Here is a 25,110-nt window from a genome sequence, read left to right on the forward strand (position 1 = left end):
TCCCGACCTCTCTGCCCCCACCCCCTCTCCGGCCTATCACCCTCACCTTAACCTCCTTCCACCTATCGCATTCCCAACGCCCCTCCCCCAAGTCCCTCCTCCCTACCTTTTATTTTAGCCTGCTTGGCACACCTTCCTCATTCCTGAAGAAGGGCTTATGCCCAAAACGTCAATTCTCCTGCTCCTTCGATGCTGCCTGACCTGCTGCGCTTTTCCAGCAACACCTGTTTCAGCTTGGGGACCTTTCCCAAGATTTCTGGAGGCTTCCAAGAGCATCTGCCTCACCTTATAGCTCTGCAACCGGAACAGGACCGGGCGGGGGCGCTGGTTCGAGCCGGGCCCTTGTATTGCAACCCGATAGCCCATTCTACCCTTACCTGGCCTAATCCAGCCTCCAGATTCAATAACTGAAGAAGCCACTGTTCAAGGAACCTTGAAAGCTGACCACCTTCTTCCCATTCGGGAAGGCCCAGCAAATGAATATTTTTTCGACGATCTCGATTCTCGAAGTCGTCAGTGTGATTCCCTAAGGTCCGGACTTGCTGCTCGAGAGTCCGGACCTGATCCACGGCCGATTCTGCAATGGCCTCGGAGGTCACGGCCTTTACCTCCACCCCTCTGACTTGGCATTCAATTTCTTCGATGTCTCAGCTTTTGTAGCGTGGCCGAGAATGAATTTCATCGACTTCGGGATTCTTCAATGAAAGCATCGATCTTCGCATTGAGTTTGCAGATTATTCCTGCGAGGCTCGCCACCGTAGGCAAGTCCCCCGGGGCGGCTGCGGTCACCTCTGCTGCAGCTGGGGAGGGCGGGGGAGGGGCTCCTGCCTGCTGAGAACTGCGGGCTCCTTTCCCCCTAATCATTTTCACAGGAGACTCAACGGTTTAAATTTAGTACTAATTACATTAAGTAAAAACTATTTTTAATTGATTTGGTGAGTGTGGTGAAGGAGGGTGGCCCACTTTGCCTAGGTCTTGGGAGGAGCACTATAAACTCAGACTTGCTCAGTCGCCGCCATCTTGGATCCCCAGAGATAGAATCTTAAGGTTTTCTCAAAGTTGAACTTCTGAGTAAAAGATTGACATTCACTCTATTAATAATTTTGGAAACACGATCAGTAAAAAATTGAGAGCTAAGTGTCACAGACAGACAGTTATATTTTATGTACTTCTTAAAAAAAAAGTAGTCTGCCTTTAAAATGGACACAAGGAATCTTACAAAAAGGCTTCCCTAAGCCACATCACTTTCCTTGGGGACTCAACAGTAGCCAAAAAGCAAACAGACTGTCTTAAGAGTCAGTCAAAGAGAGTCATTAAATGCTTTAGGGGTTTCCTTTGAATCCTCAAAAACGTGAGAAACCTACAGCTTCTGTGGAACTGAACAGGAGGCAGGTAGAAAGCCTTCATCGTGAGTTTCAGCATGATTGGCTTTGCTTTGTGAAGTATTAACTCAGATAACACTCGCAGAACAAGGGGTCATGGTGCCATGATAAACAGATTGAGACGAGGGAGAATTTGTGTCTCAAAGGGTGCTGAACCTGTGGAATTCACTACCTCAGAAGGCTATGAAGGCCAAGTCATTAAGTACGTTGAAGGAAGAAACAGTTAGATCTCCAGAGGCCGTGTGTTGATGGGCATGGAGAGAAAGCAGGGATTTGGCAAGGAGATGGAGAATCAGCCATGATCATATTCTGTGGCAGAGCAAGCGTGATGGGCTGAATGGCCTACTCCTGCTCCTGTTTTTTTAAGCTGTGCTGTGGCTATTTTCAAATTGAAACAAAGTATAAGGGAACTAATGCACGACCTTAGCTTGCAGATCATTTGAAGGGCTTTGTACATGGTTCTGAAAATGGTATTAAGGAACAATTGGATGGAGGTAGAATACAGATCAGCCATGAACTCTGAATGCCCAAAGGGCTCCTTCTGTTCCTTCAGAAGTGTGTGTAAACTCTTAGTAGACCAATGCACATGCGCCCACGAGTCAGACATATTATCAACAGCAGTAAAGACTTGGCTCCATGTATACAGTCTATTTCTTTTTATTTTTTTCTTTAAAATGAGAAATTTATATCCTACATGATACAGTACAAGATTGTCAGCTCCATTTTGCTTTTCAAGTCAAACTCTTAAAACCTCTTGGTTTTTCATTATACAATCACTTGTCAGGAAAATAGTTACTTTTAGAAAATATAAATATATATATTGCTTGATTTACAAACATTTCTGCAGCTTTGTGTTAGAAAAAATATTTACTTCTGAATAGATTGAGAGGATCAATTCCTCAGCAAAAGATAGTAGACATATTTTTCAGTAGTGAGGTCAAAAAGAGGTCGCCGTTGACAGAATTCTAAACGCTAACTGGCTGGTGACAAATTCAGCACCATCAAGGTTTCGAGCATTACACCTTGTACATATAGTTGGTGGGACAGCTATAGAGACAGACTGCAGAACTAGACAGCCTCTTCCTAGGAAAACCAGCACAGACACACAAAAGACACTGGTCCAGGGCTGGCTCAGCAGGCTTAAAACAAGGATTGCTTCCAGTGCACTTACCTTAGCGAATTGGGTCGCAAGAAGACATAAATTAACATTGGGTAGGCAAATATACTTCTTTTCCATCCGTGAGGATGGGATGGTGTTGGAGGGGGGGCCTTAACATCACAGAGGAAGTACTGCTGCACCTCAGTGTACATTACAGCAGTCTAAACGACAGCATGCTCGCCTTTCCACAAACCTGGTGTCTCTCCAGTATTTGCTGCGTCTGACAATTCCTTCCTCTTCTGATGGCTCTGCAGTGGCCCGTCTCACATCACTACTGCCTCGGTGGTGGGGAGAAGATTCTAAGCTTGCCAGCCAGGGAGGGAGAGCTGGGAACCGAAATCCCTGATGCGCAGGTCCCGGCAAATTTGAATGAGCCAATCGGTGGCCCGAAAGAAAAGTCAGCCCCAAATGGAAAATGGTGTAGTTAACTTGAACAGTCCCAACATGAGTGAAGAGTCTGTGGATAATTTAGCTTATGGAGGCTTTTAAAGTTATTTTTACTCAGTTTTTTCAGACACATTGCGACGCACCTCTGAGGTGGATAGGATTTGAACCAGGACCTTCTGAGTTTTGACTACCACTGTGCCACCTGAATCAGGTGGAATTATTAAAGAGGCAACTTCAGACAGCCATGAGGCAGTTGACCAGGTGTTGCCAGCTTTCGTCACAGTATCCTAGAATGAGGCTGTGGCAGGGTTAATGCAGGGTTTAACAACTAAAATGCGGTAACTGACAATTCCACTGCCTTCCACGCGCACGCACACACAAAATAACAAGATAAAACAACGGAGATGATGCCTCAATTCATCAGGCTCCGTAAAACAAGGCTCCGATAACAAAGGAACAAGTCAGCTTATCAGATTGTACTTATGCTCTCTATATTGCCAATGTATACTCCCTTTATAATTCAGTTGTCGTTAAAAAACCTTTCTTTAATTCGCCTTTCAAAGGCTCACCTACACACTAACTAATACTGGAAAACAGCTCATGTTCTTCAGGTAGATTGCATGGATTGGGAAACGCAAGACCACACTCTCAGACCTGCTCTGTACCTTTGTGTGAAAGTTTCTCATCTGACCTCCCCCAAGCACAATTCTTTTCTTTAAAAATAAAGACTCACTTTTCCCATAACCCAGTTTTAAACAGCTCAAGTGAACTGGAGATGGAGAAATTGGAACTGCTGCAAGAGAACTGGCCGAGGGGGTGCCCAAAATGCAACCTCTCGCCATGGCTCACACAAGGCCTTCCAAAATAAGGCTTTGATGTCCAGCTAGCACATTCCTTACACTGCGCTTTAATTTCCTGTGGGCTGGTCTCTGCTCTGTTTGAACCTCTGTTTCCACCCGACAGCCTGTGCAAAGGCCTGTCGTCAGCCCACTGCCTCACTCAATAGATGACATGGCCACTTTACTATGGCCAATCCACCTAACCTGCAGATCTTTGAACTGTGGGAATAAATTGGAGCACCTAGAGAACCCACACAGAGATGGGGAGAATGTGCAAACCCCACACAGGTGGGCGGCACGGTGGCGTGGGCGGCACGGTGGCACAGTGGTTAGCACTGCAGCCTCACAGCGCCAGAGACCCGGGTTCAATTCCCGCCTCAGGCGACTGACTGTGTGGAGTTTGCACATTCTCCCCGTGACTGCGTGGGTTTCCTCCGGGTGCTCCGGTTTCCTCCCACAATCCAAAAATGTGCAGGGTCAGGTGAATTGGCCACGCTAAATTGCCCGTAGTGTTAGGTAAGGGGTAAATGTAGGAGAATGGGTCTGGGTGGGTTACGCTTCGGCGGGTCGGTGTGGACTTGTTGGGCCGAAGGGCCTGTTTCCACACTGTAGGTAATCTAATCTAAAAAAAAAAATTAGAACATTGTCACATCAGCAACTTGCAAATTAATGCAAGCACAGATTTAAATTGTAAGCTGTCTGACCCTGCATCAAACCCCCACCTTCCTGCCCTTCCTCAAAGGCATCCAAAGGCTCAAGCCTACATGAGCCACAGTGATACAAACAAGGGCTGGTACATTCCTGATGTAAATGGAAAGAACAAAGTAGGGTCCCACAAAACAGCAATGGTCAGAATTCAGTGATATCCCCAAATTCTTCAATAACTGAGGGTGAGGGCTATTCGGCTCAGTCCATCAGAATTCAATTCCAATACTTGCTTTAAACCTCACTACGGAAAGGGATCCCCTCCCCCTCAGAACAACTACCTGACTTTATCAAGAGAGGGGAACAAAAAGTACTCCTCCTCCTTCACTCGGCTGGTCTCAAGGAGCAGACTCCTTAAGGTGGCTATCAGGCAAAGACCCAGCACAAGTCACGCTGTCAATATAAAACATTTAAAACAGGTCCAAAAAGCACATCACAACCCATCAACAAGCTGGCCAAAATTCCAGAAAATTGTAACGTTCCACATTATACACACACACACAAGTTGTGGTCTGAGCAACAGCGAATCCTGACTTGTGGAGACTTGGTCATGTAGTGTTATAGGCTTGCAGTGAGTAAATGGCAGGAAGTGATTACAATGGGACTTCTCTTTCCAACAGTTAGGTCAAGAAGTGACCAGTAAACTAGCAAGATTTTGAAACAATGGTGTGGGCAGAGTACCGGCCGGAAGCCTGGAGTTCTGAAATGTGATGTGGTCTGAGTGGGGTTGCGTCGGGGGGGGGGGGGGGGGCAGTGGCCAACTCCTCTCAATAAACAGTTTGTCTCATTAGGCATCAGTTTCAAGGGGGAGGGGGAGGTGATTGGGTATTAAAATGTACCAAAACGGAGGAATTCTGCTCTTTCCCCTCGTAGCCGAGAAGGGAAACTCCTAAAACACCTCATTTCAAGTACTGTTTTCTTTTTGGTATTCCTTCCCCTCTTCCATCCATTCCGGATTCGCAAACAAGACTCCCAAATTCCTGAGACGTTTCCCAATCCACTTGCCAGCTCCTGGACGGAGAGTTCCCTGAATGTTAGAGAGCTAGAGAGAATAGAAAGAGAGAGAGCGAGAGAGAAAAAAGATGCAACAGACAGGTCCGCAGCTGGGGTCAAGTGCAGATCGAAGTGCTGGTGTCTGGCTTGGTCAAGTGGCAAATGGCAAGGCTCCCATAGAAGGAGGGGTCCGTCATGGGGAACAGCAACAGCAAGAAGAGGATGACTCCCAGTACATAGAAGAAAAAGATGGTGAGTTTCTGAGGGTGCTCAAGGGCAGCACCAATCGCTGGGAATCCCATGTAGTTGCAAAATGAGTGGCACAGCACTGGACCAATCAGATGACCTAGAAAATAAACAGCATGTCACAACAATGGAAAGATGACTTGTTCACCAAGGAGCCTCAACTTCAGAGGAGCTCCTTCCTGGCACTGAGCATATGAGGACATACTAGCAGACCGCATGCAGGTACTCCTCAGGCCCTTCTGCTGAAACTGATCTGTTGGGAAACCAAACTTTATACCAAAAATAAATTTCCCCTGCTGAGAATACTTAGTTTCTTTTCTAAAAGAACAAAAGACTGAAGTCACATACCAATAACCTGGGAGTACCATCAAAGATGGCTACATGTTTGCATTCTGAACCTTCTGGATTCCAAAACTATTTCAGAGTCGGGACAACCCATCTGCTAAAGCCACACCAGGAACAAAAGCCTTGTGGGAGGAGGAGTGAGGGCCATGTTCTCTATCTCCACTTAGCTGCCCAACTGCTTGGAGATAAACCATTAGACAATGGCGTACCGTCTGGGAGGGGAATTCACTGCTGTGGTCAAATCAGGGTATCTGGAGGAGTTCAAAAATCATGACACACTGGACAGTCTGAGGGAGGTGACTCACCAATTCTTTCTATCTGTCAAGCACCTGTTTTCTCGGTGATGGAGATAGTGAAGGAACAAGACTGGGTGCTTTCTCTCACACAATACAACTTGCAATTCAACCCCTGTCTACTGAGCCTGACTACTTTGGTGCTGCATTTATCTGTGAGAAGCTGCTCATACTGAATCCCGGTGATCAATTCATTTTTCTAAACCACACGCATTACTCCGACGGAAGACAAAAACATGCCGATGGAAAATAAACTGAGGAACCAGCAGGCATGAAGATTACGGATGGGACAGAAAGGAGAGGAAACCGAAGAGCTCTACAGTTCCCAGTCTCCGGGAAGGAATGAGTTGGAGTCAGATGAGTTTGGTTCAAACACAAGTGGAGAGGCAGAAAGGAGGCAGCGATGTGTGCTAAGTGTTAATGGTAATATACACTGACCTGTTCTGATGAAAATAAATGCGGTGTATGCTCCAAACACTGCAGTGTAAGAAAACTGGAAAACTGGGAAGGGGGAAAAAGAAAAATAAACACATTTGCATTAATTAAATAAAAAATTAAGTCTTTTTTTTAAACTGCCCTATCCATGTTGCAAATCTACCTTGCATTAAACTATCTTATTATTGCATCATTTATTACGGACTATAGCTTTTTGTCTCTGATGGATTTTAGGTTGACAGATTTGTAGCCTTTTGTTTTCTATCTCCGTCCTTTCCTAAATAGCACGTTAGATTTGCCAACTTCCGATTGACAGGAACATTTCCACAGCATGCTGAATTTGATAGATGGTCACCAATACTATACCTTCCCTGCAGCCACATTTTTCAGCACTCTGGGATGGAGATTATCCAATCCAGTGGATAAATCTAAGTCCCATCAGTACTCAAAAAGCCTTTCACCATCAGGGACAAAGCAGCCCACTTGATTGACACCACATCCACTAGCATCTACTTCCCCCACAACTGACACTCAGTAGCTGCAGTGTGTACTATCCCCAAGATGCATTGCAGAAATTCACCAGAGTTCCTCAGGCAGCACCTTCCAAATCCACGACCACTTCCATCTAGAAGGACAAGTGCAGCAGATACATGGGAACACCACCACCTTCAAGTTCCCCTCCAAACCACTCCCTATCCTGACTTGGAAATATATCGGCATTCAGTGTTGCTGGGTCACAATCCAAAAACTCCCTCCCCGAGGGCATTGTGGGTCAACCCACAGCAAGTGGACTGCAGTGGTTCAAGGCAGATCACCCCCACCTCCTCAAGGGGGCAACTAGGGACGGCTAATAAATGTTGGCCAGCCAGTGACACACACACATCTCAAAAATGAATTGAAAACAACTTTCTGGCAATTTACTCAATCTGCTACAAATATGCAAATTAGGAACAGAAGTTCAAGCACTTGAGCTTGCTCCACCATTCAAGAGGATCACGGCTGATCTATTTGTGTTTCAAATCCCACATTCCCATCTTCCCCACCAATAACCTTAGTTTCCCTTAACTAACAAGAACCTATCCACAACCATCTGAAAAACTACTGAATGACCCTGCTTCTTTGGAGGTGGTAGAGTTCTCAAGTTGCACAACCCTCAGAGAATAAAATTGTCCTCATCTTTATCCTGAAAAGGCAGCCCCTAATTTTAAAACTGTGTCCCCTTTGTTCTGGACTCACTCTCAAGAGGAACCATCCCGACCATGTCAACCTTGTTAATCCAATTAAAATAATAGGCTGGTACCTTTTAAAAATCCCAGTGGAATATCATCAATATATGGGCAGCATGGTGGCTCAGTGGTTAGCACTGTGCCATGGACCAACATTTAAGTTCATCCTTGGCGACTGTCTATGAGGAGTTTGCACGGTCGCCCTGTGTCTGTGTGAGTTTTCTCCGGGTGCTCCAGTTTCCTCCCATGGTCCAAAGATGAGCAGGTTAGGTGGACTGGCCATGCTAAATTGCAGAGTGTCCAAGAATGTGTAGCCTAGGTGGGATAGCCATGGGAAATGAGGGATTATGAGGATAGGGTAGAGGGGTGGGATGCTCTTCGGAGGGTCAGTGTGGTCTCAGTGGGCCAAACGGTCTGCTTCCACACTATAGGGATTCAATGGGATTCTATAATGTGATTTCATCCATTGAGCTGTTACTGTTAAGAAAGCCTCAGTGGCAGAAATATACAACAGGCACCCGATTCAATATCATCCACTTTACATCATCAACCAAAGTCAAGGCTGCCCTGAATGGTATGCCTACCCCTATCACATGCTCTCAGCAATATTGAGGAAGATGGTGACGCAGTGGTAAAAATCATTGGACCATTATTTGCAGATGAGGCTAATGCTCTGGAGATATGGGTTCAAATCCCAGCGTGACAGCTGGTGGCATTTAAATCCCACTAACAAATCTGGGATTGAAAGTGAGTCTCCGTAACAGCGACCACAACAACCATCAACTGTTGTAGAAACCCATCTGGCTCACGGATTTCCTTTATGGAGGGAAATCTGCCAGTCTTACCCAGTCCGAACTACGCACGACTCCAGACCCATGGTAATGTGGTTGTCTCCTGACTGTCCTCTGAAGTGAGTTAGCATTCAGATGGGCAGCAAGGGTTGGCCTGGTCAGTGGTGGCCACATCTCATGACCGAAGGAGCATGTGCCCAGCTCCACTATACACACTCCCACCATCACCTTAACCAAAGGTTTTATCCAAACCCTTCTCCCTTCCGCTGGCAATGTCTTCGTACCTGCTGAGAGGAAGATTCCTGCGACGGTTCCTTGCTTGAACTTCAGGAGCTCGATCACGTGGTGAAAATGAGCTGCGGGGGGGGGGAAGGAAACCAAAATTTGTTATAAAAATAAAAATGTTCTCTCCTTGTCAGCAAGTCTCTCTGAGCTACACCTCAGCTCCCAAGGCATTTTTGAAGAGCCTGTCCTTTAGCTGCTGTTGTGTGGATGGCAGAAGGAAGCCAGTGCTCACAGTTAATAAACATCAGCAGGAATCTCATGGGAGGGCAGGTCTATTCCTCCCCTGACAAAGAGACATCACAGCCCTGACCGTATCTCCGACTGAGATCAGGAAACCCAGGACTGATGGTCAAACTGGGGACTTTCCTGGTCTACGTGCATTAACTTTTCACTCTCTTTCTGGCTGAGCTGTTAGACTGTGCTGGAGGGGGATCTGGGCGTTGTGGTGGGGAGGTGACTTACATCACTCTATTCTAACATTTACCGGAGTCCCATTCATCCAGTACCACTGTGCTCGGTGACCTAGTCCCTGGAACACTTTTAAAACTCTCATCCACGTTAAGATGCTACTCTACTTCTAACTCCTTCCAGGTTTAAAACCTTTTGAAAAGGGCCTTCCCCCTTGACTTTGGCCTTTTGGGCGTATTCACTCTCTCCACCACATTGCTAATGGCCGTGCTTTCAGATGTTTAGGCCCCATGCTCTGGAATTTCCTCCCTAAACCTGTCCAATTCCCTCTCCCTACTTTAAAATTCTCCTAAAGACGTGGCCTTTGACCATACGTTTTAGTAACCAAGTCTATTCTTTGGCTTGGTTAAGCTTTGCTGCTTATGTTCCTATGAAGCACATTGGTTTGTATAGCACCGTTAATATAGTGAAACCAAAGTCAGTATGTTCTAAATCACGAAATACTTACTTGCTCGGTGACGTGACAAATCACCTGGAGTGCTGGCCTAAGGTTGTACACCAAACTTACTGCATAGCCATCTCCAATTAATAGAGACATAAATTTTTTTTTTAGATTAGATTAGATTACATTACAGTGTGGAAACAGGCCCTTCGGCCCAACAAGTCCACGCCGACCCGCCGAAGCGAACCCACCCATACCCCTACCCCTACATTTACCCCATACCTAACACTATGGGACAATTTAGCACAGCCAATTCACCTGGCCCTGCACATCTTTGGACTGTGGGAGGAAACCGGAGCACCCGGAGGAAACCCCACGCAGACACGGGGAGAACGTGCAAACTCCACACAGTCAGTCGCCTGAGGCGGGAATTGAACTCGGCGCTGCGAGACAACAGTGCTAACCACTGTGCCACCGTGCCGCCCACAGTCCAAAGATGTGCAGGGTAAGGTAAATTGGCCATGCTAAATTGCCCGTAGTGTTAGGTAAGGCGTAAATGTAGGGGTATGGGTGGGTTGCGCTACGGCGGGTCGGTGTGGACTTGTTGGGCCGAAGGGTCTGTTTCCACACACTAATGTAATCTAATCCAATGTAATCTAATCTAAATGTTACATCAATTTCCACTTACTGCCTTAATCATCTACATTCAGATATTTGCTCACTTGTTTTTTTTTCGTCTGAAAGGATGCAAGTTTCTACCTTATCCACGTCTTGCAGCAAGACACCTCATATACCAGTGGCTCTCTGCATAAGCGGCACAGTGGTTAGCACTGTTGCCTCACAGCGCCAGAGACCCGGGTTCAATTCCCGCCTCAGGCGACTGACTGTGTGGAGTTTGCACGTTCTCCCCGTGTCTGCGTGGGTTTCCTCCGGGTGCTCCGGTTTCCTCCCACAGTCCAAAGATGTGCAGGGTAAGGTGAATTGGCCATGCTAAATTGCTCGTAGTGTTAGGTAAGGCGTAAATGTAGTGGTATGGGTGGGTTGCGCTACGGCGGGTCGGTGTGGACTTGTTGGGCCGAAGGGCCTGTTTCCACACACTAATGTAATCTAATCCAATGTAATCTAATCTAATTTATTTCAAAACATAGCCTGCTACAAGCAACTGACATGAAGAAAGTGAACCAGGGCTATTCTGATACACAATTATTAATCAATGTTGAATGTCCTCCAGTCACGAACAAATGGATATCAGGGTAAGAGCAAACTGTGGCTCCTTTCAGAATTGAACCCGGAGCCAAAAACTAGTAAGCACATCACTTCAGAAATCGTCCAAGGCTGGATGTTTGCCCCTCACATGTTCCCAACTTCCCCTACTCCCCTGAAGGTAACATCGCACTCACCCGGTCAAACTCACTCACCAACTCCAAAGAAAAGCGGGCAGGTGACAATGGCACGGCTAAGGCCAGTGCAAGGTACCAGCATTGGCAGCATACACGCCCGGAACACCAGCTCTTCCGTCAGGGGAGCCACCACCTGATTCCTCATCCAACGCATGTCTGCCACGCACTGCACCCAAAACTGTGGATCTAGGAAAGAAACAACAGCGAGATTACGAGAGCCTGATCTCTCACAGTGAACACAAGACAGCAGAAACATGTTAAATTGTCAGAAGTCACGTGATATCAGGTTTATTTGGAATTACAAGCTTTTGGACCGCTGCTCCTTTGTCACCTGATGAAGTGGCAGCGCTCCAAAAGATTGTGATTTCAAATAAACCAGTTGGACTCTAACCTGGTGTTGTGCCACTTCTGACATTTCCCATGTCGTCCACACTGGCACCTCCACATCATGTTACCTGTCAGGGACAGATGAACACATTTCCCTCATCTATTTAACTATTCTCTGAATGAGGAAAGATCCACAAAGCATTAGACAAGGACTTTTCTTTTTAACAAATTCATTGAAGGGACGTGAGCATGACTGGAAAAGTTAGCAGTGATGGTGAACTGCCTTCTTGGATGGTGCAAACTATGTGGTGAAGATGTCCCACAAAACTATTAGGTGGGGAGTTCAGAGGTTTTAACCAGTGACAGTGAAGCAGAGTCCAATATGTTTCCAAAATTAGGATGGTGCAAAACATAGAGGGGAACTTGAACTGTTGTTCTCATGGATATGCTCTTGTATTGTCTATCATGTTGAAAGACAATACAAGTTTATGAGGTAGCATCGAAGCGGCCTTGCTGGGTTGCCCCAGCACTTCTTGCACTCAGTGTCAAGAGTGTAGTGCTGGAAAAGCACAGCAGGTCAGGCAGCATCCGAGGAGCAGGAGAATCAATGTTTCGGGCATAAGCCCTTATGCCTGAAACCTCGATTCTCCTGCCCCTCAGATGCTGCCTGACCTGCTGTGCTTTTCCAGTGCTACACTCTTGACTCTGATCTGCAGTCCTCACTTTCTCCTACTTCTTGCACTCAGCATACTGTCACTGTGTACCAGGTTCCTAAACAAGGGGCTACTTTGTCCTCGACGGACATTACAATCACATCTTGATTGTCCTTGCTACCAAGGTACAGAAAGTATCGTGAGGAGCACTGGCTCGAGAAGACTTCTGAGCAAGATGGCGGCAGAGTAGTGCTCCTCACCGGAGACTGCCTGCTCCCTCTGCTTTTATCTCTTCTTTGCTCATTCTTTTTCCTTTCTTTTTTTTTAGTTCTTTAGTCTTTAGAACTCGGTCATGGTGACAGTGGCAGTCTTGGCAGAGACTGGGCTGGTAAAAACGTAGTTTGAAGTATTTGCAGGACCTTGGCTTAAGAAAGGATTGTAACATTTGAAATTTTCTTTTACTTTTATACTAAGAAAACTGTAATGCTGAACTTGTTAGAATTTATTTCTTTTTTTTATACTTCTAAAACTAAGATTTCGTATCGAGTTACTTTGTACCTAAAATGGTGTCATGTGTGGCGACATTGCACACTTTTCACTGTATTCTTGTACCCCGTACTTGAGTACACATGACAATAAAACCTAAATCAAATCTAAAAAAAAATCAGCAGGGTCCGGACAAAAGACTGAAGAAACTTTGCTTTTTCATCTTCATACAAAGGTGATGGAGGGTCAGCATCTCAAGGCATCCAGAAAAAGAACTAGTATTTATGTCATACCTTTCAAGAGATTAGGATGCTCCAAAGCAATTAGAAGTCAATGAAACACTTGAGGTGTAATCACTGGTGCAAATTAGGAAATGCAGCAGCCAATTTACAACAGAGGTAGATCTGTTGGCAGCAATGTGTTGGTTTGAGAATTTCTAGTACTTGGTGCAAGTTGACACTTTGAGCTAAACTGTTAAATTAGGAAAGTTCAACACAGTATATGGCCATTATAAAAGTAAATTTGAGACTGGGCAAGATCTTTGCACAAAGAATGATCTTTAACTTGAGGGAACTAGTGATAAGCAAGTGGAAAGGATTACTGTCAGGGGGTGATATGTGGCTTGTGGTAGGTGTGCTGGCTGTCTGAAAGGGCTTAGCCGTAACCCCTTCCCCAGCCCTTTTCTCCACACCTGCTAGAATTTAAGGAATGCTTTAATGCTGTGACGTTCCCCATAGGTGCCCTCACCAGCTTTACCACAGCACCACCTTGCTCTGGGATGAAAAGATCAGCTAATCCAGAATCATCTCTTTGAAAAGCAATCTGAAAGGAAGAGATGGGGCCCACAGTCCAAGAAGTCATGAAGGTTGAGAAGCTTACGGGCAGAGGTAAGGTAAAACTGGAAGGAGCCACACGGGTGAAACAAAGAAATAAAACCAAAGTTTTGGAGAAACTCAGCAGGTCTGGTAGCATCTGTGGAGACAGAAACAGAATTACCGTTTCGGGTTCAGTACGATTTTTCTTTGGAACTGAAGATAAGCAACCAGTCTACGTCTGGTCTCCCCAGTGCACAGGAGACTGCATTGTGAACAACGAACACAGACGTAGATCAAAAGTAGCACGTGTAAATTGCTGGTTCACCTTTGTTGACTTTGCAGGACAGTCCTGCTCAGTCCACAAGCATGGCTCTGACCTTCCTGTGGCTTGCCAATTCAAGATACCGGATTCTAACGGAGACTTATACCAGAGTCGAAATGTTAACTCTCCACGGATGCTGCCAGACTGGCTAAGGTTATCCAGCACTTTCGTTTTTCATTTCCGATCTTCAGCATCCACAGTACTCTGCCTTCACTTTAGATGAAAGGAATAACCTCATTTATGTCGCACCTTCTCACATCTACATGAATGTCTTTAGGGAAATGCGTGACCAATGAAATACTTTGACTTAAGGTTGTCAATCCTCCAGGATTATGTCCTGGGGCTAAAGTTTCACATCCAGGATGTTGCTGCAAATATAACCAAGCAGAAATTAACAACAAAAAATACTGTGCATTCGGTTTTAATTTTCCTTGAATACGTTAATCGATGAAATGTCAGAGATAAGGGAGATAATAAATACCTGCTTGACTGTAAAATAAAACTCCAGAGAGGCCAGCATTCCATCACTAAGTCACCCTTTTACTTACACGTGAATAGTCCTTTACTTTAGTACTGCCTCTTCAGAGTCAGCTATCAGTGGCAGTATCTCTGACACTCCCCTTTTTATTTGTTTTTGATCCAGCTCCCTCACAGCCAGCACTCGGCGTGACAGGAGGTCTGACACTCCTGTTTATTTACCAATTGTTCTTTGTACAAACAAGGGAGAGTCCTTGACACTGGTCCAGCTCCCTCAGAGCAAGCTCTCGGAGTGAACAAGATGTCTGACACTTGTTTGTTGTTTTTTCTTTTCCCCCCTTTTTTTACCCCCACACTACCGCCTTACTGCGGTAGTGCTTATTTTTTTGACACTCCCCTTTTCATCTGTCAGCCAGGGCTCCCTGATTGGACCAGATTAACAGCCCCAATCAGGGAACTCATATTCTATGCTGGCTGACCTTGTTACAATCACTACAGACTGACAGTCAAGAATCATCCCTGGGATCTGTTTGTTTCCCCATAAGCCAGGAGATGCAGGGGTGACCAATGTCAGGGTAAGCGCAGAGCATGGTGGTTGAAGGCAGTGTGATGAGTAATGAAACCTCCAGGAATAAGTCCCACTAGAGTTGGCAGCCCAATCTTCTACTCCTGCACGTGAAGGGAACTGCAGACTTTTGCAAGATTCCCCTGTGCAACAAAAGAATGGTTGATTTTGTTTTCACTGGGGTTGGCGGAGGGAAGTTCAGCAGCTGACGGGGTAGAATTCAGTCTGAGCTTGACTGGATCACAGGTCTGACAGCTGAAAAGCCAATGTGTGACCAATAAAGGTTAGCCAGCTTCCTTTATCTGGAGCCTATAATTCTCTTTCAGCCACCACAACATCCAGTCTCCTAAACCCTGACAAAGAAACAAGTAGCTATTTCACTCTCTGGTTCCTGTCAATGCATCCTTTAAATGGTCAAAATAGCTTGCATTTGATTCCCAACTACAAAGGAGTGGATTAATTTGGATAAATGTAAGGTATTGCATTTTGGTAAAACGAAATTTTGGGCAGCACGGTGGCTCAGTGGATAGCACTGCTGCCTCACAGCACCAGGGTCCCAGGTTCGATTCTCAGCCTTGGGTGACTGTCTGTGTGGAGTTTGCACATTCTCCCCGTGTCTGCGTGGGTTTCCTCTGGGTGCTCCGATTTCCTCCCACAGTCCAAAGATGTGCAGGTCAGGTGAATTGGCCATGCTAAATTGCCCAGAGTGCTAGGTGCTTTAGTCAGAGGGAAATGTGTCTGGGTGGGTTACTCTTGGGAGGGTCGATGTGGATTTGTTGGGCCAAAGGGCCTGTTTCCGCACTGTAGGGAATCTAATCTAAAAGAAACAAGGGCATGACATATAAAATTAAAAGTAGGGCCTTGGGTAATGTTTAGAACAGAGGGACCATGGGGTTTGGGTATGTAATTCCTTGAAGTTTGCATCACATCTAGATAGGATGGTGAAGAAAGCATTTTGCATGTTTGCCTTCATTGCTCAGACTTTTAAATGTAGGAGTTGGGATGTTATGTAGAGATTCAACGGGATGTTAATGAGGCCCCTTCTGGAATACTGTGTCCAGCTCTGGTCGCCCTGTTATAGGAAGGATATTACTTAGTTGGAGAAGAAAAGAGTTAGCAAGATGTTGCTGGGAGTGGAAGGTTTGACTTATTAGGAGAGGCCGAATAGGCCGGGACCTTTTTTTTCACTGGAGCGAAGGACGTTAGAGGTATAGCGGTTTATAAGATCATGTGGGGTATAGATAAAGTGAATGGCAGGTATCTTTTCCCTAGAGTGGAGGAACTTCAAGAATCGGGAGCATATTTTTAAAATGAGAAAAGAAAGATTTGAAAAGGACACAAGGCACAATTTTATTTTAACAAAGTGGTTCATGTGTGGAATGAGTTTCCTAAGGAAGTGGTGGATGCATGTACAGTTACAATGATAAAAGTCATTTAAATAGGTACATGATTAAGAAATGTTTGGAGGGAATTGGGTCAAGCACTGGTAGGTGGGACTAGTTTAGTTTGGGATTACAGTCGGCATGGACTGGTTAGACCGAAGAGTCTGTTTCCGTGTGGTATGGTTCTATGACTCTACAGGACTATAGCACCTGGTACATTGAGGGGGAAGGGGACAGAATACTGGACTGTTTGAAGATGAAAATTCCACAGAACATGAGTTATCATGCTTCATGCCAGATTCACTATTATTAAACTCCTACAATCCTATCTTATCTAGGCACTAAATGCACAAGCTTACCTAGAATCATCTTCATCCCTTCGAGGAAATCCCAAGGATAGTCCATGACCAGCTGTATCAATGGCCCAAAGAACAGCACCTGCCAGACACACAGAAATAGGGCTGAGTGCTACCAGAATTTGGCTTATGTGACAAAGTTGGTGAGCTCCAGGAGGGTATCTTTAAGTCAGCCCTGGCCTGTTTATCTTCCCAATGCAGTACACACCTATTTGTCAAATTTTCAGAATTGCCACAGCCAGAGGTACAAGCCATGACTTTGACTTCACGGGAATCCTGGCACACTCGCCACCTTCGAAACCCAGCTGAGCACCTGGACAAGCACTGGCAATGTGCAACTGCCCTTCACAGTTCCTGTCAATCACTCAGGACGTGACAGACTGAAGGAAATCCACAGATCACTTTGCCAACAGAGACCTAGAGGTGTTAATGGACAAGGGAGTATGCAGTCGCTGCCCATACAGCATGCCCTAAGATACTGGGACTTGGTATACAAGATGGAAGGCTGTAAGAGAAAGCTGAAGTCACCAGGTACCCTCACAGACTTTGTCGGGAATTATCGATGTCTGGTTTCTATCTGGCGAGTGGGAGAATGGGAAATTGTATATCAAAATGAGGCAAGATGATATAACAAGGTGTTAAAGCATGCTACTGGATGTAAATGGCACTCTCGCAACTCCCTAGCAAGAATTCTGTCTTGCCATTCAACAATATGGATTTCAGCAAGGTGTTTGACAAAGTTCCACATCGTAGATGAGCAAAGTTAGATCACATGAAATCCAGGGGGAGCTAGCTGATTGGTTACAAAATTGGTTTGAAGATAGAAGCCAGAGGGTAATGGTGGAGGGCTATTTTTCGGATTGGAGGCTGATGACCAGCAGTGTGCCACAAGGATCGGTGCTGGGTCCGCCGCTCTTCATCATCTACATTAACGATTTGGATGTGGATGTATGAAGTATGGTTAGTAAGTTTGCAAATGACACCAAAATTGGAGGCATAGTAGACAGCGAAGGTGACCAGTAATCAGAGTACAATGGGACCTTAATCAGATGGGCCAAGGAGTTGCAGATGAGTTTAATTTACATAAATGTGAGGTATTACATTTTGGAAAGACAAACCAGGGAATGACTTGTACACTTAATGATAAGGCCTGGGTAATGTTGCCAAACAAAGAGACCAAGGGGTGCAGATGCGCTGTTTCTTGAAAGTGGAGTCGCAGGTAGACAGAGTGGTGAAGGCGGCATTTGATACATTTGCCTTCATTGGTCAGGGCATTGAGGGTAGGGTTGGGATGTCATGTTGTGCTATACAGTACATTAGCTAGGCCACTTTTAGAACATTGCATACAATTTTGCTCTCCCTGCTATAGGAAAGATGTTGTGAAACTTGAAAGGGTTCAGAAAGGGACCTTGCTGGGATTGGAGGGTTTGAGATACAGGGAGAGGCAGGATAGACTGGGGCTTTTTTCCCTGGAGCATCGGATGTTGAGGCTGACCTTATAGAGGTTTATAAAATCATGAGGGGCGTGGATAGGAGGAATAGACAAGGTTTTGTCCCCCAGGGTTGGGGAATCAATAACGAGAGGGCATGGGTTTAAGGTGAGAGGGGAAAGATTTATAAAGGAGCTGAGGGGCAACTTTTTCCATGCAGATAAGGGTGCCTGTATGGAATGAGCTGTCAGAGGAAGTATTGGAGGCAGATACAGTTACAACTTTTGGATGGGTACATGAAGAGGAAAGGTTTGGAAGGATATGGGACAAATGCTGGCAAATGGGACTAGATTAATTTAGGATATCTGATTGGCACGGACAAGTTGGACTGAAGAGTCTGTTTCTATGCTGTACAACTCTACGACTCTGTAAGAGCATAGAAGCTGAAGTCAGGAAAGGGGTGAATTGCCCGCATTGAAGATAGTCTTCTGGAGTAACGCGCTCTTGAAACAATCAGAAAGCAGGTAATAGTGAAAGATTTAAAAGGGACCGAAGGGGCAACTTTTTCACGCAGAGAGTGGTGCGTGTATGAAATGGATTGCTAAAGGTGGTGGGTATAATTACAACATTTAAAAGGCATCTGGATGGGTACGTGAATAGGAAGGATTTAGAGGGATATGGGCCAAATGCTGGGAAATGGGACTAGGTCAGTTTAGGATATCAAGTCAGCATGGACAAGTTGGACTGAAGGGCCTGTTTCCGCACTGTAAAACACTATGACTTGGTTGGAAAATGGGACTTTCTGCTCTCAATGTCTTTATTGTGGATCTCCTCCACAATACCCTTCAGAAGTGGAAACATTTTCTCCATGCCGACCCTTTCAAAAACTTTGACAAATGTTAAAGATATTTATCCAGTTAGCCATCGGCCTTCTCTTTTTTGAGGAAGGCGTACCACACTTTTTAGTCTTTCTAATAACTTCAGTTCTGGTCATTATTTATGTGTGTCTTTGTTGCATCTTCCAATGCCTCAGTATCCTTGCTAAAATAAGGAGACAAGAGGCTGCATATAATACTCAAATCTGATCGAGCCAACATTCTAGAGACATAACTTCTCTGCATAAGTACATAAAAAGAACTGCTTTACCTTCTAGCGACGCAGAAAAGTCTGCCAACCTGCATTCCCACAGTACCATTCAGACTTTACCTATTCCATTTGTTCACTCACCATTGTCAGTAAGAGTGGAAGGCAGGCAGCAGCAAAGAGCCCCTCCAGATGGACCCCCATTAGCATCAGCAGCGATGGACCTGTCTAATCAAAACATGCAACCAGTCAGATCCGCTGGTAGTTTCTGCTACATTTATGAAGCACCGCGATGTCGAAGAGTGTTGTGTTATCTTCTCCGGAATGTCCCAAATGTAAAATCAGCATAGGCACCCTCACACATTGCTTTTGGTCCTGCTACAAGATTCGCAGATACTGGGGTGCCATAGTGAATGAGCTGGAGAGGATCCTGGAAATTGAAGTTAAGGCGAATCCATTAACCCTTGTTTTGGGACTACCGAATCTGCCCTCACTGGGTGAGCACGGGAAGAGATTATTTAACATTCTTACACACTGTGCGAGGAAGAATATTTTAATGAACTGAATATCAGAGAAACATCCAGATCTTGAGGTATGGCGCAGGCTTGTGATGGAGTATGTCCCCCAAGATTATCTGATGAGTATGTGCACCATGGAACAGAGCAGTTTTATTAGACGTGGCCTTTTCTAAATTACATAGACATGGACCTATCGGCGGTACTGATTAGGGCCTTTACATAGCCACGAGGGCCGTATATGTTGGTCCGGGGACCCCGGGGGAAGGAGGCCTAATAAACATGGGTATAATAACTTTTACTCCCATGGACGGGAAATTTGGTGGAGGGGCGGTGAGTGGAGTAGAGTAATAGTGCATAGTAATGTAATTTAATTTTATTGGATTGTAATTTAAGTTAATACTATCTCATTTAATTTGAGTTTATTTTAACTTGGGTTTAGTTAATATAAGACGATTGCATCCCAAAGAGTGGTAGGTAGTTTATTGTTAATAATACTGCAATATAATAATGTGGTATTATTTCTACTTTATGTATTTTTGTACTTTCATAACTTCTGGTTTTCTTTTTTGTAAAAGCATAAAAGTTTTGTCCAATAAAGATACATAAAAAAAGTGCTGTGTTATTCAGGAACCCTGTGCTCAAAACCAGCCTCACCCAAACAGCACCCTACTGCAGGGTTTTGAAACAGTTCCAGAGATGGATCCATCAAGCTTGTACCTCAGCTCTCACAGTACATTGGTGTCATTAGAATTGCAATAAAGTAGATGGGGCCTGCTTGCTTGGTCACTGAGAACCAGCCACTAAAATTTGTTTGATTGTCTGGGATGAGGGGAAAGTCATTGGTCAAGGAATAGCAGCAACTTAGGAAACGCAATTGGCTGAGGGATAGGTAACAGAATATAATGGTTAATGGGTACTTTTAGGGGCTGGAGCAAAGATTGCGGCGGAGTTCCTGATGTTTTGAAAAATGATTCTAAATCTTGGTGTGCAGGACATGTCGTCAAAGTTTGCAGGTGAAACCTAACTTGGGAGCATTGTAAAGTGCGATGTAGAAATTTAAAAGGGCATTTGTGGAGAGGGCAGATGAAATTCAATACAGTCAAGTGTGAAGTGATACACTTTGGTACTAAGAACAGTCAATATAAAGTAAAGGGCACGATTCTAAAGTGTGTGCAGGAGCAGGCAGACTTGAATGTATATGCACACAGGTTATTAAAGACAACAGGGAAGATATAGAGAGCTGTTAACAGAGCTTTGGAAACAGAGACACAGAATTCAAGAGCAGGTACGCTATGAAGAACTTACCGCAGTCACTGGTTAGACCTCAACTGAGATACTGCAACTGGGCACAACGTTATGGGACGAATGCGAATGCACTGGAGAAATTGCAGAAGAGGTATAGGAGAATGGTTGCAGGGAGGAGACACTTCAGTCATGAGGAAAGATTGGAAAAGAAGATTTGTTTGAAGTTTCCAAAACTGTAAAGGGTCTGGACACGAAATAACTGCTCGTGTTCGCAAAAGGATTGAGAAACCAGAGAGCACGTTTTAAAGTGTTTTCCAAAAGAAGCATACGTGAGGTGTGGGGGAAAAAAAACTTTGAACACAGCGAGTGGTTGGTGTATGGAATGTACTAACTGGGCAGAGGTTAAGGCTTAATTGAGGGCAGTGGATGATTGTTTAAATAGAAACAGTGTGTGGGGCTACATGGAAATAGTACCAAGTTAAAATACAGAGAACCAATACAGAAACAATAGGCTGAATGGGCTCCTTCTGCAGCATTATAAGTCTGTGATTCCATGGATAAAGCACAATTTTAAGAGAATACACAATATTAAAAAGAAAGAGCTTTTCTCCAGGGCATTCATCAATGCCAAGTCACACAACTGAAACATCAGACAGACATTTAGCATTCCAACAGAGCAGGACAAAGCTAGTATAATGGCACAGAAGCTGCAGAGCACGAGATGTTAGCTTAAAAAAAAGCAATATCCTGTTAAGTGACTTCTTAGAATCCAAACAGGGGGTGGCACAGTGGCTAGCACTGCTGCCTCTCAGTGTCAAGGATCCAGGTTCGATCCAGCATTAGGTGACTGTCTGGAGTTTGCATGTTCTCCGCGTGTCTGTGTGGCTTTGCTCTGCGGTTCCAGGCTCCTCCCATAGTCTGAGGATGTGGAGGTTAGGGTGAATTGGTCATGCTAAATTGCCCGTTGTATCCAGGGATATGTCGGCTAGGTGTAATAGCCATAGGAAATGCAGGGTTATAGGGGTGGAGTGGGTCTGGGTGGGATGCTCTTCAGAGGGCCGGTGTGAACTCAATGGGCCAAATGGTCTGCTTCCATGTATAGAGACTCTGTGATTCTATGAAATATTGGAATGCTAAAATTGGAAATTCTGAAGGTGCTCTGGCTCCTCAATAATAACCAGGATGCAGGAGTAAAGTGGGATATTTAAGGCTGACTCTGTGATGCTACACTTGCAATGGGAAACAGCAGGTTCCCCATTGGCCCATAAAACCTGTCAACTCTGATTTTCCGAGTTGCATTCTTCGTGAGAGTAGGATAACTGAAGAACCCCATCGATGTTACTGAGCACAGAGCAACTGCAAACTAAAAATCAGCAACTCAATCCGACAGACTGATGTCTGTTTTGGAGCCACTGTGCATGATGTTTGAAATCTTGCAAAGTGCCTTACTCAAATGGACAATTAAAGAGTATCAACAACTACCTGCATGTATACGATGCAATTAACATGGTATGAAGTCTCAAACCACTTAATGGAAACTTTATCAAAGACAGTTAAGTAGACATTAGGGGAAGCTACCCAGAGGCTCGGTCCGAGAGTTATGAGAGAGAGAAAGAGAGAGAGTAGCAGAGACGTTTCATGAGGGGAACACAGAGCTTAAAGTCCAGGCAGCTGAAGTTACAGTTACCAATGGTGAAGTGAAATGCTGGCTAATTGGACTAGATTAATTTAGGATATCTGGTCGACATGGACAAGTTGGACCAAAGGATCTGTTTCTGTGCTGTACAGCTCTATGATGGAAATCAGCAATGCTCAAGAGGGCTGAATTGGAGGTGCCACAAGGTCTCAACAGCATTTGATTCACCAGTCACTGATGGTATGCAAGACCACGAGGGCAATAAGAGGGCTGATGTACCTTGAAACCTGTGTATTGCCGCCATGTCCAGACCCACAATGGAGATAGCATCGAGACGATCAGGACGCTGGTGAACCGCCGTTTAATCACAGTCGGATGATCCCTGGTGAAACGCAAAAAAAAGGAATTTGTTCAGACAAAAACAACTTTGTGGAGGGATCTGTATTCTAGGTACAGAAGACACACAACATTTTGAAAATCACAATATACGAGGGCCAGCAGGTTGATTCAGTGGTTGGCACTGCTGCCGCACAGCACCAGGGACTTAGGTTCAATTCCACCTTCAGGTGACTGTGTATGTGGAGCTTGCACATTCTTCCTGTGTCTGCATGAGCTCCCTCTGTGTGCTCTGGTTTCCCCCCACAGTTCAAAGATGTGCAGGTTAGGTGGATTAGCTGTGCTAGAGTCCAGGGATGCATAGACTCAGCGGATTAGCCACGGGAATTGCAGGATAGGGTAGTGGGGGCTGTGGGTCTGGGTGGGTTTCTCTTTGGAGGGTCAGTGTGGATGTGATGGGCAAATGGCCTGCTTCCACACTGTAGGGATTTTGTGATATCTTGTGACCCACTTCAGGGGGGTGCTAGGGCAATGGTCAGCATGTAGATGAGGAAAAAGTAGGGACTGACATGAGATCTTGGACAGTCTGGCAATGCAGGTGCACAAACAGAAGCCAGTGCTGGAGAAGTTCTGGCTACAATTGAATGGTTAATGTCAGAAGAAAGTGAGCACAACATACTATGTGGAGAATGGACGAGGGTTGCTGGATGAGGAAGATTTAGCCCTCGACCAAAGGCTGGAGTCAGCTCAAGGACAGACAATGTTCCACAGTCACAGATGTCGAGTGCTATTTTGGTTGCAGTCAGAGGAAGTCGATTGGAACAGTTCCAAACAGGAAGCCTAAATTTCTCCAGTTCATTTTCTCCACTCCAGAATATTCCAAAGAGCACAAATTATCAACAAACAAATCTTGCAATAGCATATCTTTTAAGATTTCTAGCATCCACAGTTCTTTGTTCAATTATACTAATCATTATTGGTTTGAAGGACAGAGACAGATTGCTAAATCTCTGAATCCTTAAGATATTTCTGTTTCAATCACAAAAGCCAGAAACATCTATCGATAATCATGGGCTTGCAAAGCTCTGCCCGGAAGAGGGTGGAATTCATTTTACAAGTCTGGTATTACTTAGATAATTTATTTTGCACCAGCTAACCTAACCACCACATGCCATTGTGCAATGTTTTTTTTATTGCATTAGGGTTTGCAATTCTGATTGAAAAGACATAATTGTTGAGACAATCTTGGAAAACAAACTATGTCATGATATTGTCTCTCAGACAATCTAACCCCCAGTCACTGACCACAGTTTGCATGTCAGAGGGCAGGCTCTGAAACTTTTACTTTGTCAAACAAACAACCAGGAGTGGTATACCAAAAGGATAGAAAATAAAAATCATGGTGTCATAGTTCTTTTTACAGTACAGAAAAAGGACCTTCAGCCCTTGTGTCTATGCTGGTCACATCAAACATCCATCCATTCTAAATCCATTTTCCAGCACTTGGGCTAAAGCTTTGTACACTATGGTGTTTGAGGTGTCTATCTAAATAGTTGTTGTGGTCCTGTTCGCCGAGCTGGGAATTTGTGTTGCAGACCTTTCGTCCCCTGTCTAGGTGACATCCTCACTGCTTGGGAGCCTCCTGTGAAGCGCTTCTATGATCTTTCCTCCGGCATTTGTAGTGGTTTGAATCTGTCGCTTCTGGTTGTCAGTTCCAGCTGTCCGTTGCAGTGGCCGGTATATTGGGTCCAGATCGATGTGCTTATTGATTGAATCTGTGGATGAGTGCCATGCCTCTAGGAATTCCCTGACTGATCTCTATTTGGCTTGTCCTATAATAGTAGTGTTGTCCCAGTCAAATTCATGTTGCTTGTCACCTGCGTGCGTGGCTACTGAGGATAGCTGGTCGTGTCATTTCGTGGCTAGTTGGTGTTCATGGATGCGGATCGTTAGCTGTCTTCCTGTTTGTCCTGTGTAGTGTTTCGTGCAGTCCTTGCATGGGATTTTGTACACTACATTGGTTTTGCTCATGCTGGGTATCGGGTCCTTCGTCCTGGTGAGTTGTTGTCTGAGAGTGGCTGTTGGTTTGTGTGCTGTTATGAGTCCTAGTGGTCGCAGTAGTCTGGCTGTCAGTTCAGAAATG

At 45.1% G+C, this 25,110-nt stretch overlaps 1 protein-coding gene across 3 annotated transcripts in view; it reads right to left on the reverse strand.

Annotated features, from left to right (window-relative positions):
* Positions 1 to 4,331: 4,331 nt before the first annotated feature.
* The window catches only part of rce1a (Ras converting CAAX endopeptidase 1a), a 33,340-nt gene continuing 12,561 nt past the window's right edge, over positions 4,332 to 25,110 (reverse strand). For 2 of the 3 annotated variants that reach the window (XM_043682680.1, XM_043682679.1), the window contains exons 2-8: positions 22,911 to 23,013; positions 19,377 to 19,460; positions 16,723 to 16,801; positions 11,355 to 11,522; positions 9,086 to 9,157; positions 6,788 to 6,850; positions 4,332 to 5,811 (exon numbers count right to left, since the gene is read on the reverse strand). In XM_043682680.1, the coding sequence (XP_043538615.1) occupies positions 5,582 to 5,811; positions 6,788 to 6,850; positions 9,086 to 9,157; positions 11,355 to 11,522; positions 16,723 to 16,801; positions 19,377 to 19,460; positions 22,911 to 22,961 (747 nt within the window). In that variant the 5' untranslated portion in view covers positions 22,962 to 23,013 and the 3' untranslated portion in view covers positions 4,332 to 5,581. The remainder of the gene's footprint in view (positions 5,812 to 6,787; positions 6,851 to 9,085; positions 9,158 to 11,354; positions 11,523 to 16,722; positions 16,802 to 19,376; positions 19,461 to 22,910; positions 23,014 to 25,110) is intronic. The other variant, XM_043682681.1, reaches the window with a different exon arrangement.

The sequence above is a fragment of the Chiloscyllium plagiosum genome, chromosome 45 (genome assembly GCF_004010195.1).
Source record: "Chiloscyllium plagiosum isolate BGI_BamShark_2017 chromosome 45, ASM401019v2, whole genome shotgun sequence".
Lineage (NCBI taxonomy): Eukaryota > Metazoa > Chordata > Chondrichthyes > Orectolobiformes > Hemiscylliidae > Chiloscyllium > Chiloscyllium plagiosum.